This window comes from Uloborus diversus, chromosome 3 (assembly GCF_026930045.1).
Source record: "Uloborus diversus isolate 005 chromosome 3, Udiv.v.3.1, whole genome shotgun sequence".
NCBI lineage: Eukaryota > Metazoa > Arthropoda > Arachnida > Araneae > Uloboridae > Uloborus > Uloborus diversus.
Window position 1 is genome coordinate 134,184,954 of NC_072733.1, and position 19,531 is coordinate 134,204,484.

Consider the following 19,531-nt stretch of genomic DNA (forward strand, 5'->3'; position numbering starts at 1 on the left):
AATAATGTTTTCTTGAATTTGTCCTGAAATATTTGAGCTACAGTGTGTAAGCTAAATAACTCTAAGTAAAAAATGTAATAATTTATTAAAAATAGTAGGGAAACTGCAGTTGCCTTTAAAATTTATTTTTATGTTAAAATGAAAAAGAAAAAATCAATTGATGGCGAGAATAAATTTTTTCTTCTTTCCAAATTTTTCACAAAATGCTTCTCGTATTATATGGTACTTTTTTGTTGAAAAACATTTTATGTGACTCAATATTTGAAAATACTATGGACGCATATACAAGCTGTTATAAGTTCTAATGAAGAGTGAGATGATACATTTCTGCAGTTTAATTTCGAAATTTTCTTACAGGTGACTTTAGAAAACCAAGATGGACGAAGTATCTCCGGATAAAGCAAAACAACGGTTTGATATTGCTGACTATGCTGTTTGTGGGGCAATGTTGGCTGTTTCTGTTGGCATAGGAGTTTTCTATGCAATCAAAGGATCCAAAGTGAACACAACCAAAGAATTCTTGTTTGGAGGAAAGAAGATGAAAGTTCTTCCAGTCGCATTATCAATTTTAGCCACTTTTCTCTCAGCCATCACGTTACTGGGCGTTCCAGCTGAATCATATCAATTTGGACTAATGTACTGGATGATCAACATTTCTTATTGTGTCATGATACCACTTAGTGCCCATATTTATGTTCCTCTGTTTTACAAGCTTCAAGTGTCATCAGTCAATGAGGTATTAAAATTTTCAATTACTTGTTGGAGTCCTGTGTCAGATACTTCTTCCCAGGGTTGTCAAAGGAAAGAATAATAAACTATTGTTATCTCTTTCAGTATCTGGAGAAACGGTACAACAAAGGAGTGCGTCTTGTGTGTTTCATCGTCTCTACTATATCTCAAGTAAATAAAAATTTGATTTATTAGGGTTGGTAACAGTCTGTGTTGTGGCAGATATGTGCCTTGCCCCTAGATTTATTATATGCTTGAAATATGAAAAAAAGAATTTGGGAAATCAGCTTAAATTAACGTATCTGGTTTTTCTATATGTTCGCTTTCATATCTATCGTTTTTTCTTTTTCTTTTCAAATTTCTTAGTTTAAATTGAAGACATTTTAAGTATCAGTATTTAAACGGATTCAAATTAACGAATAAATACTCTTGTGCTTGAAAATTTAATGAATGAATTACCAACGTTTTGATGCACAAAAATTGCAAATTACTGCAGACACTTGTTTTGGTGTTACAAAGTTACAAAGAAGTGTGAGCTTTCGGATGAAAAATCATCTTAGTTTCCTCGGATCGTAGCTGCAATAAATATATTTACGTCATTGTAATAGAATATTTTGTTCGATAAAAAGTAGTTTTTAATGCGGATGAAAAGATATGTTACACCCGCCAAAATTGACTCTCAACCTAATGATTTGCCACTTTCTAAAATAGAGTAAGTTCTTTTTTCTTTTTTTTTTTGTTGAAGGCGCAAAAATAATCCCGCTTCTTGTACCATTTTAGAGATAAATAGTTTATTACACAAAGGTTTGATATGTTTTTTAAAGCTTCATTGTTGTAATTTTCTATTTATTTACATATTTTTTATTTTCAGTTGATTTATACAGCATTCGTTATTTATGCTCCATCTTTAGTTTTTTCTCAAGGTAATTTTTTGACCTGAGATGTTTTTGAAAAGTGTATTTTGAATGCTAGTACCACCTGTTTGACTTATTAAATTTTACCTATTTGCAGTCACTGGCTTGGATTTATGGGTATGTGTGCTGTCAATGGGCCTGGTGTGTACATTTTACACAACAATTGTAAGTCAATTTTCAGTTTTTTTTTTTTTGCAATACGTCTAAATGCATTATATATACAACTACTTAATTTTGAAATGAATAACTAACAATAAGGAGCCATCTGATTTTATTGCTTTTTAGTTAATTTCAGTAGATTAAAAGTTAAAATTCGATTTTAAATAAAAAATCTGAAAATGTAGGGGAATTTCTATCTATAATATGCTTTATTTGGGGGAGTTGTTGGTAATATTCATTAAACAAATGCAATGTTCTGAAAATTTTGCTGAAATTTAATAAACGAAACCGAAGAGAAACATGCACACAGAACCGTATTTTATGCAAAGAAAAAAAAAGAATAAGAATGACTTGATTAAGGACTACTTAAAAAATATCCCCCCCCCCACCCCCACCCCGATTATATTTTTGTCACCAACTCGACGCTAAGTTTTTTTCCGAGCTACTGTTTTTTGGTTATAATTAGACATTTATTGTCGTTTTTGGTACGACTGATAACAGGAAAGATTACTTTAATCTTTAGTGCTCTTGTACTAATGTTTTGGGTCATTCCATAGTGACTAACGTAACATTCGCAGCTGATTTTCTTACTCTTTTTACTTACACCGGAAGTAAAAATAAATGTTTTTTGATTTAATATGCAGATTTAAAATGTACAACGTTACTATTTTTCATTTCTACCAAGAATTTGAAGCAAAATAAGCGCTGGCAGGTGTTTTTTTGCCCAAAAAGGCATCGTGACTAACGTAACATTTTTGCAACCCTGAGAAACAATGCTTATGTTACGAGGCAAATTTTTCTGAAAGTTACGCAGGCATTTAACATTGGCCGGTATATTTGTAAGAGGTAAACAGTCTATTTTTTAAAATATACTACAGATTTATTACACATAAATCTTTTTTGGCCCTTAATGGCGCTTTTACGAAAAGCTGTGTGTGACTAACGTAACGTGACTAACGTAACCATCGGATAACAAGCAATGAATGCATATAAAAAACTTTTTGTAATTAATCTTTTGCTCTTATATTACTTTTACACTTTTTAGGAACCTCCTTTGCGTTGCATTATGGTTCTTTCTTTACTTTTTTTCTACATTAGTGTAAAAAATTGAATGGACGGATTCAGTTCAATTAACTCAATTTGAATGAGCGAAAAAAAATAAATAAATAAATAAAAACTGCTTTTACAAACTGAATAACATTATTTTGGGCTAATTAAATCTTATATATATCTCTCTTTTAAAAAAATAACTTTATTCAAGTTGATAGTTTCGCCGAATTCTAGTATTCTGCAGATATACTAGTTATCGTCATAAGAAACTCCTAATCCTTTTCAATGGCATATTCTTTTTTAAGGTTTACTGATTCATCGAACGAATAGTGTTGTGCATCCTGAATCAAAAGGTAACATTGAAAAAAAAAAATTCAAACATTTTTGCAGAATGAATTTTAATTCCGGATATCACCGCAAATGTTTGAATTTCTAAATGATGATTCTTGCATTTTCTGAAATATATGGCAGCAGTGCTTATTCTCACTGTATCATGTAACATCTTCAAATGTTTTCCAACGAGCTGCCATTACTTCATTTTAATAATAGGTGGAGATGTATTTTCTAAAAAATAGACCGTATTCTTTGTTAAAACTGTCTTTCTATTTTCTTAATTATTTAGCTTGGATTCTTGCGTTGAATGCACGCACATTTAGCAGAGTACTCATTTTGCTTTACTCACCCCTTTTTTTTAATAATAATTCTTTAAATTGAAAGCATATTTTTAAAGACCTTTAAAAAAGTATTTTTCTAAATAGACAGAAGGTCTACAATGTAATATTACTGGTATTTTTCACCCTTTATATTTTTTATCAATATAGAATGCCTACTTATTCAAAATTTTTCATGAAAATGTACATTAAGTTAAATAAGTTTTAAATATTAGCAGTCATTTTTAAAATGTTACGTTAGTCACATGCAAACTGTTACGTTAGTCACATCTCAAATGTTACGTTAGTCACACTAATTATTTTATATCTACTGATACAAAAATAAATATTTTGCACTTTTTAAGTAGATATGACATAGATGTAAGAAAATAAAAAGTGATGTTTGGTTCAATCATCTGGTTTAGTTTTTATGCAGAAAATAGTTCATTTTCGTGACTAACATAACCTAAATATTTTCAGTGAAATAACCAAACTAATTAAAATACTTAAATTATAATTATGCAAAAAGAACAGTCAATTTTATTGGGCCAACATCTAATCTTTTAGAATAAAAATAGTTATTTTAAAAATTTGCAAAAACTTTTACGTTACACACGAAAACTTAGATGCATGCTTTTAGCGTATTTTAAGCCTTTTCTACAACCTCGCACGTTTAGAGCCAGAAGAAAAATACCGAATGAAATTTTTGCAAACTGTTACTGGATTAATGTGCTAGAAAGTATGCTGAATGAAATAATAAGTCACAATTAGGGCTTTGTTGAAAAAAAATTTCTGAGGTTGAGGTTGACATTTCTATGGAATGACCCTTTTTCTTTTTTTTTTTTTTTTTTTTTTTTGCCGTGTGTCATTTCTTGATTATTTGCTATATCCATCGCACGGAAGAAAACGTTATGTGTGTCTTCTATTTTATGCTTAGAGCTCGAAGCTCTATTGAAAATTAGGATTGAAAATTACTTTATACCTAATAAAAAATTTGTAACTTATTTCTTATACTAGAAGCTCTTTTGCAGCTGTAATTTCAGTCAAAGTATTGCAACGAAGTAAAATCATTGTTTTTGGAATTCTGCCATCCTAAATTCGTTTCATGGGGAATATCATTCCTTCCTGCATTTTAATTTGCAAAATTTCTTGGTGCAAAATTTTTTCTTAGCGTTTTTCGCAATTATGTTGGTAAGCAGATTCTTGAAAGACTTGAAAAAATCTAAGAAAAGGAATAAATCTCTCTCTCTCTCTCAAAAAAAAAAGAAAAAAAAAAGAGAAATATCTTCTAATATGAAAGAGACGTTTTATCGGTAGTATTTTTATAGGAAAGGTCGATTTCGGAATAACTCAATCCTATAAGAAAAATATTTCTTTTTCCTGAATTAGAGATCATATTTAAAAGACGCAACTAATACTTTACAGAGGGTAGTCAAATTAATATACTCAAACTTTTCTGTATTTTTATTGTTTTTTTAAAATTGTTGTTACATAGTTTTTTTAAAACACAATTTAAAGTTTGTTTAAAACATTAATTTAGCATATTAAACATTAAGTACCTTCTGATAGATGCTATAAATAGGTAAAACATTATTTAATATTTAGTAACTCCGCCTTTTGCTGCTGTCACGGCTTGGATGCAGCATGACATGCTTTCAATGCATGATATGGCTACATGAGTTACCTAGTGTTGCATATAAAATCGTTATTTTTTCTTTTCAGAAATCCCACTTGATGCAAGAAGAAGCTTGTAATTTGAAATTTTAACGGACACCAACACTGACGTCTATCATATTTAAAATATTTAAGAAAATCAAAAAGTAAAGTGTTGCCAGATTAAAGTTTAAAACTTTTAAATAAAGTGTAAAATGTGGTTAGATAATAAAATTATGTAACAGCAATAAGAAGAACAATAAAAATACAGAAAAGTTTGTTTGATAATAATAATTTGGCCACCCTCTGTAACTAAAATACATGAAGTGAAACTTGTTGAGACACTTTCTAAATAATTATAGGTTTGCTTTTGAAGTACTCAATATATATTTTTTCACCAAAAGGGAGGAATCAAAGCAGTCATTTGGACCGACGTTTTCCAGGCACTAATAATATACGGTGCCTTGATAACTGTGATAGTCAAAGGAACAATTGATGTCGGTGGGCTACATGAAGTTTGGAGGAAGGCTGATATGAGTCAACGAACACAATTCATTGAGTAAGTTGTCAGTTAGACATAAGTTTCCATAAAAATCGTTCGTGAAATGTTCCTTTCGAAACAGTTTCATTGGCAGCAGCATGACCAGCTTTTTGAAAAATTTATGTGATTTTATTTTGAAACGCTTAAGCTCTCAAAGAGCTTCTCTTTTCTGAAAGAAAATAACATTGATATTCTTTTGTAAGTTTATTCAAAATTTTCCTTTAAATAATATTTTAGTGCACCATGAGACATTGTATTAGCAACTAATCGCAAGAATTATGATTCATGTTGAATAACTTCAGAAAGAGATGACTACAGTGCATCTGAGCAAACGTATGTTATAAGAAAGGTTTTATTCTTAAACGATATTGATTTTTTTTGTCATGTCACTTTGTTAATGTCATTTTGTCATATTATACAACAGTTTTGAAAACACCTAACTTTGCTTTTACTCTAAAACCATAATATCAAAGACTGAAAGAGTCAATTGTTGACTATATGTTTTTCAATTACTACTGGTAAATCTCTGTAATGCTATTGGGTGCTGTTGGGCATGTTTTTAAACTTGGTATAGCATAACTAGTTACACTATATATATATATATATATATATATATATATATAACTGTAGTTTAACTACATTTTCAGAAAATTGTTACACAAGGAACAAATATATTTAAATTGCTTACCAAAATTTTTATAGTTACTCTAGCAATAAGTTATCAACTTACTGTAGCAGTCAACTGCTGGGGGTAAGGATTTCTATCCTTATGTAATGCTTAAGAGCTAAAAACAAGTCAAATACATTCGAATATTTCTGTGGGCACAAACATTACAATGCAAACTGATCAGAGGAGGATCTGTAGGAATACATCCCGTTGCTGTATCACTGAATGGTTCCACGAACAAAAAATGTTGCAATTACAGTTTTTATAGACAATAATCAGTGTTGAAATTGATGAAAAACAATTTTCCAGATGGTCAAATAGATGAGTTGATTTGCAGTTTCATCTCTTTGCATTAAGTAGATGTTTTATCCTTTTTTACATCAGTAGGTGTTTTATCATTATTATTTGCTAATAAGCGTTTTTTTATTAATGTGATTTCATTAATGCGCTTCTATTACTGCTACCAATGTATTCTAACTTAGTCTTCTATTTCAGAAATACTTTTAATCCCGTTTTATTCAATTTCTTCTTTGCATTTTTAGTTTTAATCCTGATCCAACTGTTCGACACACAATTTGGTCCCTGACAATTGGAGGACTGTTTACTTGGCTAAGCATTTATGCTGTAAATCAAGCTATGATTCAAAGATCGCTGACTATTCCTACACTAGCAAGAGCAAAGGCGTATGTATTTAAAAATCTTCAAAAAATAATAATGATTTTTTTTCATGTTTTCAATTTTACTAAGTACAAAAGGCTCTAAGTATGAACTTTGCATTAATTACTAGATATTAGACTTGTTTGAAATGAGGTCAGAATTGCTGCAATTACTTGTGGAAAATGACTTTATGATACCAATAAAATCCGTCAAATGTAAAGAAACAAATTTCATCATTTTGCTATGCATTATTGTATAAATGAGTCATTTTCTATTACTGCAGGTTTTAAAAATGATCTATTTATATTTAATTTTTTTATGTATTTCATCAGGTCCTATTGTGCATTTTTGCAATTTTTATGTATTCATTGTAAATTAACATTGTATTATCTTACCTCATGTTTCAGAGCAGATTGTTTGGACTTCATTGCCTTATTTGAACATTTAAAAATGATTGAAGTTACATCATCTTATTTTATGAATAGGCACAGAGAATTTTGGCACCCTTAGTTTTTATTTGAGCATTATTATTTTGAACAGAGTTGTCGTGCATGTTGGCCATTGTGAAAGACTGAATTCTTTAAATGTCAAAACTCACCGGTGATAATTTATCCCCTCTTGATGACTCCCGATTGGTGACAGTAATTAAATCCGAAATGTCTTAAAAATTTGCAAGAAATGAGTTATTTTTTACTTTTTTATGCAACTAATTACATTAAAATCCAACTGTTCAGATTTTTTTCAAACATTATTTCATTTCTACTGTTATGGTTTTCACTTAAAAACTAAAATATGCGTTTTTATTTTCAGAGTTATATGGTTGAATTTACCAGGAAATATACTTACCATTACTCTTACAATTGTCGCTGGGCTGATAATTTATGCAAACTACTCAACGTGTGATCCAATCACTACCAAACAAATCAAATCACCCAATCAGGTACATTTTATCAATCGCAGAATCTAAATTCTTTTTGGATTTCAATTTTCAGTTTTTAGATTCCAAACACGCTAAACACAGTTTTAACGAAGACAGTATCTATTTTATTTCTTCTAGATCCTTCCTTTCTTTGTGATGGATAGTCTAAGTTTATTTCCAGGGTTACGTGGCCTTTTTGTTTCTGGAATATTTAGTGGAGCTTTGAGGTAGTTGCACAATTTTTTGTAACACTTTAAAGGATAATTTCTTATGACATAACAGACTTAATATTTGATTTGAATTTCTTTTTCAGTAGCAACTTAGTTTACTTTAGAAATACAGGGTGTCCGATAAGTCCTTGACACATTAAAAAAATTCATAGAAAACCAACAAATTGTTGTATGAATTTGCGGTTTGCACCATAATACTTCACAGGTTCAAGAGTTTTTATGAAATCGAAAAAAAAAATGAAAAGGGGGGGGGAAGAAAAAAGGAATTTCGCAGTCAGGGTGTCAGTATATGCTATGCTTGTAATTCTTCGTTTAGTAATTTTCATATACTGACACCCTGGCTTCGAAATGCCTTTTTTCTTCTTCTTTTTTTCCCCTTTTCATTTTTTTTTCGTTGTCATAAAAACTCTTGAACCAGTGAAGTATTATAGTGCAAACCGCAAATTCATACGACAATTTATTGGTTTTCTATGAATTTTTTAAATGTGTCAAGGACTTTTTGGACACCATGTATATGCAATAATGAATTAGTAATTTTTCATCAATTCTTTTAATACTTAATGCTGCATTCACTATTTTTATTTCATAGCACGATGTCTTCTACTTTGAATTCGCTTTCTGCGAACACGTTAGAAGACTTAGTGAAGAGCTACATTGCTACTAATATGAGTGAGCTTTGGGCTACAAGAACAGCCAAATTATTAGGTAATCTTCTGAATTTCTATATTATAACAAGTGTTATATTTCATTTGCGCTATAAGCAAAAGGAATGAGAATCATTATTATTATGCAGTGTAAAATTGTAAGAGTAACTTTCGACTCTTAACAAAGTGTATGGAAGAGATGTAGATGATTTTTTTTTTTTGATATTCCTGAGTATTGGTGCAAGTACTTACTGGACTCATAAATATTAAGGGGAGAAACCAGTTTAGACGGGTCAAAAAATCCACCTTTTTATGTTTTAAAATGTTAGTACAACTATTCAAGAATATGTTGCTAAAATTTCAGTAAAAATTTCCAATTGTTCTTGTGTTTAAGCACTTAAAGTGACTGTGGAAATTCGAAAACGTTCACAACATATTTTTCCCAAACGCGTTTTTCTCCAAACAACTTTTTTTCAACCGGTGGGCATTCTAGCGCAAAGAGTTATTGACCAATCGTTCTGAAAATTTGTGTGAATATTCAAAATTCAATTATACTCTATATGAACCTAACTCTTTGATGACATTATTAATAAAAATATCCTTAATGCAAGAAATGTGAAAAAAATGGTAGAAAAACATGACATTGTAATCAAACACCTAAAAAAGGTGCAATTTACAACTTTTTTGGTCACAATTAGGTTTATATTCTTAGGAAATATGTTCTTTCTCATAAACGTTGTTTATAAGAAAGAAAAATTTTAATGATTACAGAGAAAAATTGTGGCTTCAGTAATGCCCACCAGCAACATGCTTGGATGGCGACCGCCCATAGACAGCAGCTTCGAACTCCACTCATTCTGGTGGAAATGAATTCAAAACATTACAAGGTGTACTTCAAAAGATGAATAAAATGTCCTCCAAGTTTAAAGAAATTCTGATTATTTCTTTCCTGTTAAAAAAATTCACGAAAAACCCTAACATTTCGGCCTCCTAAACTGGTCCCCTACCCTTAAAAGGCATATTTAGATAGTTACATAATATACATATCGGTGGCAAAAACTGTGGGAACTGTTTGAAATGCTTTAATTTTGTGCGCTTATAAAAAAAAATGCTACGTTTTACAAAATGCAAACTCTCAGTTATGCTGAATTCCATACAAAAAATGAAATGCAAATATTTGCAATGCAAAACTTAAAAGTTCAGCAGCAATATATTTAACTTTATGACATACGAACTGTAAACATGATCAACTATCGACATTCCTAGAATAAGAACAGTAATCGGCCAGAAAAGTTAAACTTTACAAACTACTTCTTAAATATACTTGTTTTTACTTTTAAGTACGTATAACTTTCTGTCTTTTAAACATTTGAATTTTGTTTTTGTATTGGGTTCAGTATCAGATCCTCTTAAAAACGAAAGATGAAAAGATACGAGTTTGTATTGCGTGTAATGTTATTTTTTTTAAATAAAATTTAAATTAAAAAAGAGTAGTGATGTGAAACTAGAAATTTTCAAAAGTGTTCATAATTTTGGCCACCACTGTGTATTTATATACAAAAACCAATAACAGGAACAATACTGAGAAATTTATAACGTTTTGTATTTAAGTGAGATATATGTGTACTTTAATATATATATATATATATTGCGAAAAATTAATGAATGATTTTTAACCTTCATTTTTAACGACAGACGGTATTACGGGAATGAAATCGTTACTTATAATCTTTCAGACTGATGAATTTCAGAATTTTATATGTATCATAATGAAACAACGCAATTGTGTGCGATGTAACATCACAACTTAGATTAAAGTATAATTGTTAGAAAAACACTCTGGGAAGGATAAACTAAAATAATTTTACATTCAACTCCATCATCAGAACATTTTTACACTGAAATGTAGACAAACTTTGTGTATAATGAGGCACTTCCCCATTTCCATACCAAGTGCATTATCCAGCATTTGGCATCCATTCTTTCCTTTTGGCCTTGCTATCGACGAATGCCATTACTACTTGAAAATGTTGACCAGTTTTAAACCAGAATGAGGTTAGTACCAAGGCCCTAACGTTGTAAATCTTTAACATGCCGCATAATTGTGCGATAAGCACAGTACAATTTTTGTACATCTTGAAAATTTACCGTCAGGGGTCGGATTTCAACTCGCGACCTTGCTCGTAAGAAGTCAACGCCTAATAACCACACCGCACTCACGAAAGGCGATTTTTTTCCTTTAATAAGACTGCCAGAGATGACGCAGACCAACAAATACAGTGGCCGCAGTTTAGTTGAATTCAGTTTGTTCTAAACAGTTTTATTTTATATTCCTCAAAGCGGTTGATTCAATAAAGCGGCGAATTCAGTAAAGCTGGATTTTGTTTTGTTTTTGACGATTTGATTCATTAAAGCGCTAGATTCAATTAATGACCGGTTCAATTAACCGGTGTCCACAGTATAAAGTAATCTAAAAAAATAAAATAAAGCGAAAACACAGTGCCAGTGAAGCGTTCATCAGAAATTGAATAATGATTTCCTTTGAGAGGGAGAGAGAGAGATTTTTGAATCACTGAATAGCTAGAAGATACACTATTGCGGCTGAAACAATTTCAAGTCACACGTAATATCTACAAGTTCAGTCAATCACTGCTTAAAAGCATCTGTATCGAAATTCCATCGAATGGTAACGCAAAATTCTTTTTATGTACATATTTAAGCTTTGAACATATTACTTAAAAATATTCTCCCCTCCCATATATGCCATTATTTTCTATTTCAGTATGAATAAATAATGATTTATTGAATAAATAACGTTTTTTACAGCGTTTCTGTATGGCATCGTTTCTATTGTGCTTGTTGTTATCGTCCATAACATGACAGGAACAGTACTTCAGGTACAGTGTCATTTTTTTACATAAATATTTGACTTGAAACGCTTAGCACCTTTACTTATGGCTTGTTGAGAAATTGATGCATATCTGTCATGTGACGAAGTAATTTTAGTTTTTATATACTTAAGCAGCGTAATAATTTAGTAAATTTATTTTTAGGCTGCCTTAAGTATAAGTGGAGCTTTTGGAGGACCAATGTTGGGGATTTATACACTAGGAATGTTTTTCCCTTGGCCATCAGCGTTTGTAAGTTTGTTTATTTGTTTTGTGTTTTAAAATTTATTTTCTTGAAACTAGTCGTTTTTCCAGTACATTAAATGTCCACTTTTAGCATCTATTTACCATTTTATACAAAGTGCAATGTGAAAATTCCTGTGACGTAGATATTATGATTAAAATCTGAAAGTTTTAGATTACAATCAAACCTGTTTTTGTGCGGTAGATAGGGATCGCATTAAAAAAAAAAAAAAAAAAAAAAAACGCATAAAAAATTTCTCTCAAAATGATCCTATTCCGCATTCATTTTTAAGATAAGTTACTCAACTGAGTCCTAATTTGATTGAAATTTTCATATACCGCACAAAAGAAATCGCTCAAAAAAAAAAAAAAAAAAGATCGCACCGAAACAGGTTTTAGTGAATTACATTTTGAACCTCATGCTTAAACGATCTTAATTTCACAGGCTGCTCTATCCGGACTTTTCACTGGTCTTGCTGTGTGCTTATGGATTGGCATAGGATCCATAATGCATAAAATACCTCATCAAACAGCTCCTCTCTCAGTTGACTCTTGCCAAACTTTGTATTTTAACGCCACGAAGTTTATGGCAAATATTACCAGTGCAGCTACACCTGTGATATCACTAAAGTAAGTAAAAACATGATTGTAATGGAAACTAAAGCTATAATGTTGTGGTAAAATGCCGGCTGGTGGCGTGATGGTTAGGCGCTGGCCTTCTACGCCTAGGGACCAAGGTTCTGATCTGGGTGGCCATTCGGTGGATTTTCGCGATACAGAAAATCTTCAGCGCCCATGTCGTATGATTACGCGGCATGTAAAAGATCCCTTGGGTATTCGTTTGGCTTAGAATAGCTCCTCGGCTAAATTAAATTCCTAGTGCAATCTCGCATCAAATGAGAGTCCAGGTGCCTCCATCTAGTGGATACTGGGCATCAAAAACACTACTGTGTCTACTATGCATCAGCGCCTTAATGGTGACGCACGAAAGACTGATGCATTGTTGGTGAGCGCACTAGATCTGATTATGGTCCAGACGCCTCTTGAGGTGGGTCTCTTATACAGCCACATTGGAAAGAAAAAAAAATGTTGTGGCAAAATTACTTACGCTTGAAATGAATAAAATTAGCATTCGAAATGTTAAAAAATTTAAATACAAATTGATCAATAATATAACTATATAAACGATCATGCAAAAAGTATAAAGTTCCTGAATACAGTAAAAAATAAATAAATAATAGAAAGTCTAAGCAGTAAGCATTGAATCGTGTACATTTAAGACTCTATATTTCAATAACGGGGACACGATGGCAAATAATTTATGCATTCAAAAACGTGTTTTACTTTGCTCTTTCGATTGCTACTTATTTAGAGTTTTTCCTTATTACACTATCGTAGTTTCTTGGTCAGCTTCAGTAAGCCTCCGGCTTGGTTACGACTTTCCAGACTGATGAGTCCATAACTAGAACGAAATTGCAGTCTTTGGACGTCGTAACCAGGCGGTGGGTATGTACTTGTAGTTTTGTCGTAGCCCCGGCTCAAGTTACTGGTGATAATTATATTATTTAAACGTATTGCTCCTAGAAATTTAGCTCTCGATTTGTTTCCACAAAAAATTAAAGGTCTTATTTACACGAAAATTATTTTATAGAAACTAACAAAACTTGTCTGTTTGAAAAATGTGCTTTTAAATTATTAAATTTGATTTTTAATAATTCATTTTTTAGTGACGACGTTTTCGTACTGTATCGATTATCATATTTGTGGTACAGCGGAATAGGATGCATCATCGTTATTGTCATTGGGTTATTGGTATCTTTATTCATTGGTAAGTAAAATAATACGAACAATTAAGTGATTATTAGTATTGAAAGGATTTTGGAAATTCAGATGTTTTTGTATGATATGAATCAAACTAAAAAGTATTTCTTTTTTATGTAACAAATAGTTTTCATAGGAATCAAATGCTCAAAGGACGAAAAATAGTCTTTCGGAATAACGAAAGAGTACTTCTATCTATGTTTACAAAACTTTTGCCTTCAAAATTCTACCGATTTTATTGCAAAAGGCAGTGATGCATTGCGTAAGTAGCTACTTGTTGAGGAACTACCTCAAACGACTAAGAATTACACTTGTGGTTTTAAGAGTGTAGCTGTTAGGGTTTCATGCACGTGCAATTGTTTACTCGTCAGCAGTTTGATGCAAGATTTTTGCAACAACTAAACTGAGAAATAAATGGACAGATTTTTCAATTTTGAAAGTCATATTAGGTAGGTGCGGCTCCTATCTTACATGCCCTGAAAGTTCCCCATTTTTTTTCCCACGAATTATAAATTAGACTCAGGGGGCATTTGGCTCCAACAGGACTGTGAAAGGTTCACTCTTCAAGGGAAGGGAATCAATTAAGGTCTTAAGGGAACACTTTCCGAAGTTCCTTAACTCATTCAGGGGCGATTGAGTGAGTTTAGTCCGCTACCCCAAATAGGCATCTTGCGACTTTTTGTTAGTTTTTTTTGAAATTCCTCACTTATAAGAACCGTCCATGGATCCTAGCAAAACTGAAGGTGAGCATTTGGGAAAAAATTGTCAACACACCCGCTGTTCCCTATTGGAAAAAAAAATGATACCGGAAAAAAATATACCGGCTTATGAAACACCGGAACCGGTATCATACTTCCGGTATGTCAGTATTTATACCGGAACCGGTGTTCCATAAGCCGGTATAATTCAGATCCCGGTATCCCATACCGGAACCGGTATTCCATACCGGAGCCGGTGTTCCATAAGCCGGTATAATTCAGATCCCGGTATCCCATACCGGAACCGGTATTCCATACCGGAACCGGTGTTCCATAAGCCGGTATAATTCAGATCCCAGTATCCCATACCGGAACCGGTATTCCATACCAGAACCGGTATTCCAATAATACCGGTTTTCCATACCGGAACTGGTATTCCATGCCGGAACCAGTACTCCATACCAGAACCGGTATTCCATACTGGAACCGGTGTTCCATAAACCGGTATACTTCATATCCCGGTATTCCATACCGGGACCGGGGCTCAATATCGGAACCGGTATTACATACTGGAACCGGTGTTCCATAAACCGGTATACTTCATATCCTGGTATTCCATACCGGGACCGGGGCTCAATACCGGAACCGGTGTCCCATTAGCCAGTATACTTCAGATCCCAGTAGTCCATACCGGAACCTGTGTTCCGGTATACTTCAGATCTCGGTAGTTCCCACTGGAACCGGTGTTCCATAAGCTGGTACTTCAGATCCCGGCACTCCATTTCCGAACGGTTGTTCTATTTTGGAATTTATTTGGTTCTTCAAATCCCGGTAGTTTTAGCCAGAGTTGTTGTTCCAACTTCAGTTGTATACCGATATTTCTTTCTGGTACTGGTACAGCACATTTTGTTACTTCCTATCACGGTAGTATATTCTGGTGATTCTCCAGAATGGTCTGTACTGACTTATGATGCGGGAATAGACACTGGTGCAGTCCATTTTGATGTTAAAGTGTACTGGCATTGCATAAGCTGGTATGGTGCATGGTGCCAGTAGCATACTGAAGTCACTAGAATACCAGCATTGCATTAGGTATAGTTACGAAGCACAATATTTTAATGTAACATAATTAAATCAACTAAAAATGCGACTTATCAATATCCAAAACTTAAAAGAAGGGATGCAAAATTACAATATTAATCAAAGCTAAATGTAGTGCATTATCGAGTAAATGATTAAAAAGTAAATATATTTAGTCAGAACAAAAATGTTTAATTGCAATATATTGTTATGAGTCCATCCACTTCAAGAAATTCTTTAAATGACAATAGTTCTTGAGAAAATAGAGAAGATTTATTTACGACAAGAAATATCGTTAGCAACTGCTAAATTAACCATAGCAATTAGGCAAATTCCATTAACACCGTAAACTCAATGGTCACACACGTATTTACACCACAATACGCAAAAACAAAGCATAAATCTGAGCATGATACGCAAAATCTGAGCATGTTTGGCACCTCTGTTTTGTGCACAAAAAGTGCACTGTACAAACAGCACACTCTGTACAGCTAAATTGTACAATACTTTTCATATGCCATCACAATGCTCAGACTTAGTGCACTTTTTTACATAATGTTTTCATTGTGTAGAGACTACTTTTTGTCCGCAATATTTAAAATGAAAAAAAAAAGAAACTGAAAATTAAAATTTCTTAATTTTAGCATGTTTATTAACAATAAATTTATTTAGGAGAACATATCAAAAGTATTGTTCAGTTTTTGATGAAATATAAGAAATTCTAAAATAAAGCCTGTCGTGGAGTGGAAATCATCTTTGTTACCAAAAATCTGTTTATTACTCCTGAAATTCAGCAGCAGTTGTTACAACTGTTACTGCAGTTATAACTTTTTATTGAATACATTAATAAGTTAAAGTTGAACAAAATATAGATTTTAACTTACTAACATGTATGGCAAGAATGTCCTTCCTACCAGGAATGATGATGAACCCCCTCCCCCAAGCAAACAAGACCCCAAAGTTGAGGTCAATAAACCCTTTAAAATGTCTATGGCATAATCTGGATTAATAAATCTGGATCACTGTGTTATAACCCAAATTTAATGCTCTTTCTTGCCACAAAAGGTTTTCTTATGCATGCTTACGATATAAAACTATATAATCACTGGTGGTGCATTAAAATTTCATAATTTAGAAGCAAAAATTTCACACATTCAGTATTGCATTATTAATTTAGACAACAAAAAGTAAATAATAAGCGCCACATTATAATTTTTTCCAAATATTGTAACATTCGAGTTCAAACCACTTAAAACTACTATTGTGTAGATGTTTATTCTCCAATGTTTTTCAGCTGTTCGTGTCAGTTTTGTTGCTGTATAGCATAGAAAAACATAGTGTGTTATCTATATAACTCACAGCGTGTTACTGGTTTCCATGGTTTGAAAATATATTTTGATATCTATCAGATATTTCCAAATTTAAATAATTAAATGTATTGTCAAATTGTTGCTGTTTATTTTCCTACATTATTCTTATAGTATATAGATTTAAAATTAATGTTTCTTTCATTACTTATACACCCAAACCTGTTTTTATGCGGTGGATGGGGACCGCATAAAAAAAATCCCATTAAAAAAAATATTGTTCGAAACTTTACAAGTAGCTATAGAAGGTTGTTTTTGCAACACAGTTTAAAAAAAATGTGGTGGATAGGGAACGCATAAAAAAAGTCTCACAAAGAAAATAACCCCAAAATTAAACAAAATCAAAATAAACCAAGTAAAGATAATTTTGCAGACTCCTGAAAAATTTCTTGAATAAGGAAATTTTTGGGAGGTCAGTGACTTCCCATCAGGATGCCCATGTCCTCACTTGAAGATATTACCTCACACTCGTTTTACAAATAATTTTCATACACTGCACAAAAACAGGTTTGCATATAAATAAACATGTATTTAATGTAAAAATTTATTCACTTTAAATGGTATTAAATCTAGCTGATATCTACAATTTTGAAATATAATTTAATATAAGAATAAAATATAGCATAACTACAGTTGATATTGACTATATTTTGGTTATTGACTATAATATTTATATACTCTATGAAACTGATTACAAATATACACACAAGCCTTGTAAAGAATCACAGTATCATATACACAAATATAATGTTTTATGTAATATTAATACATGAAAAGCTGATTTAAAATCATAGGTTATATTAGCTTAGTTTTATTGATTATTGCTTACATGTGTTTTAATGCTTATATGTAATTTAAAATTAATGTTTTACAATAAATTTTATTAAATTTAATTGAGTTGGTTTCGCAACAACAGTAAACAAATTTTACAAAATTATAAATTTTAGAAACTGAAAAAAAAAAGCAATACCAGTCAGGGTTGGCCGATTGGACCCAATGAGTTTTTTTTAAATAACCCATTTAAAAAACCCATTATTTAGCCCACTTTTCGGTTTTTTAAAATTTTCTGAGAAGTTTTTTTAAAAAAATTAAATATTTTCACAATTTAAACTTCTTTTTTATTTGTTCTTCATCACAGACAGTGTACATAAAAAACTAATTTTGAACTTCAGTGGTATTTCTTAACTCTTTATGGCATTAAAAAATACTTCAAAGATTTTAAATATATATATATTTAACTTTTTTCTTTAACTGGTCAATAAATAACTCAAATTGTCTTGACTAAGCCCTGTCACATCTGATTTTCTCAATATTTGTAGTTTCTACAGAGGAAACTACTCTAGCTAAAAGGCTCTTTCATTTGAATTATTTTCTGCAAACCAACACATCACAAATCTCGAATAAACAAGGTATATTTTTTAGAAGATAACAGGCATTACAAACGGTCAGACAGAAAACAGAATAGGATGTACAGTATTTTCATTATCTTATGAAAAAGTTTAATATTTCTTACTCTGTACACAGAAATAGAAAATAATTTGTGGGTCCGAAAGTCATGCAATAAGTCCCTTGCTAGCATTTACCTTGGGTGGAGGGTATTGGAGACCCTCTCTCTCCTTCAGCAGCATATTATAATTGTAAGGATATCAGCAACTCACTTGACGTGGTCTGACAAAGTTATTAAATTGGTAGATGCTGGCATCATTTGGGGCTAGGTGCAAAGACCCATAACAAAATGAAGTTAAAAAATGCTACAGGCCTATGTGAACTTAGTATACAGTAACACCTTTAGTGAAAATACAGGGTTTTGTATATTTAATTTGAATTCTTGATCCTGTAATATATAAGTCATATCTTCTTATAGGAAATCTTTGAATAACTTTGTTTATTGACGTAGAGTGGATAAATGAGATGAAAGTTAATTAGGTTGAAAATTAAAAAATTTATTTCAATTTTTTAATTATTATGACAATTCTTCTGATTACGTGATAAAGCAATTAAATTGATAGTTGTGGGGGTCGTAAAAAATGAAGTCACAAAAGCACTACAGGCCTGAGTGCTCTTAATAAAAACATAATATACCTGTAAGGAAAATATTGTGTATTTTCATTAAGAAATTTGAAACCTTGAGCCTGTAATGTAAAAGTTCTCTGCTAATGGGAAATTTTTTAAGAACTTGTCGTGCACGGAACAAGAGTGGATAAATAAGATGAAAGGAAATTGGAATGAAAATTTATATTTTTAAGTGACATAGTCGAACCTCCATAACTCCAATATTTCTTTATCTCAAAGTTTTCATCAGGTCTCGAGCTTTTGAGACTGTTGTGGAAACTTCATGTAACTTGAACGTTTTAGCTGGTGCCTTGGGACTTAAGTCATCAAATTTCAGTTGACTGTATCTAAATTTTTAAATTGTCATGATAATTCTTCTGAGGACGCATGCCTCAGTTTCCGATTATTATCTTTATAGAAACATATATTGACAAAAACAAATTTTTAAAATCAATATGCGTGCATTTGGAGGCATTCATTTTGTCTAACGCAGACAGTAGAGTTCCGGCACTTGAATGATAATCTGGCTGAATCTAAGAAACACCCTCAGCAGCAAGGACGGATTCAGG

The 19,531-nt window shown here is 31.8% G+C and overlaps 1 protein-coding gene across 1 annotated transcript; it reads left to right on the plus strand.

The window, feature by feature from the left end:
* The first annotated feature begins 376 nt into the window (after window positions 1-376).
* Window positions 377-18,625, plus strand: LOC129218951 (sodium-coupled monocarboxylate transporter 1-like). Its single transcript, XM_054853271.1, has 12 exons — window positions 377-736; window positions 835-900; window positions 1,601-1,652; window positions 1,741-1,808; window positions 5,560-5,714; window positions 6,906-7,046; window positions 7,831-7,960; window positions 8,078-8,166; window positions 8,759-8,874; window positions 12,490-12,574; window positions 13,672-13,772; window positions 18,435-18,625. Exons 1-12 carry the CDS (start codon window positions 377-379, stop codon window positions 18,623-18,625), a joined length of 1,554 nt encoding a protein of 517 aa, XP_054709246.1.
* The last annotated feature ends 906 nt before the right edge of the window (window positions 18,626-19,531 follow it).

Excerpts from the sequence above, each read along its gene's own strand:
- LOC129218951 (XM_054853271.1), top strand. The coding sequence starts at position 377 with ATGGACGAAGTATCTCCGGATAAAGCAAAACAACGGTTTGATATTGCT. Across the intron at positions 901-1,600 it reads TCGTCTCTACTATATCTCAA|TTGATTTATACAGCATTCGT; the intron begins GTAAATAAAAAT and ends TTTTATTTTCAG. Across the intron at positions 7,047-7,830 it reads ACACTAGCAAGAGCAAAGGC|AGTTATATGGTTGAATTTAC; the intron begins GTATGTATTTAA and ends TTTTATTTTCAG.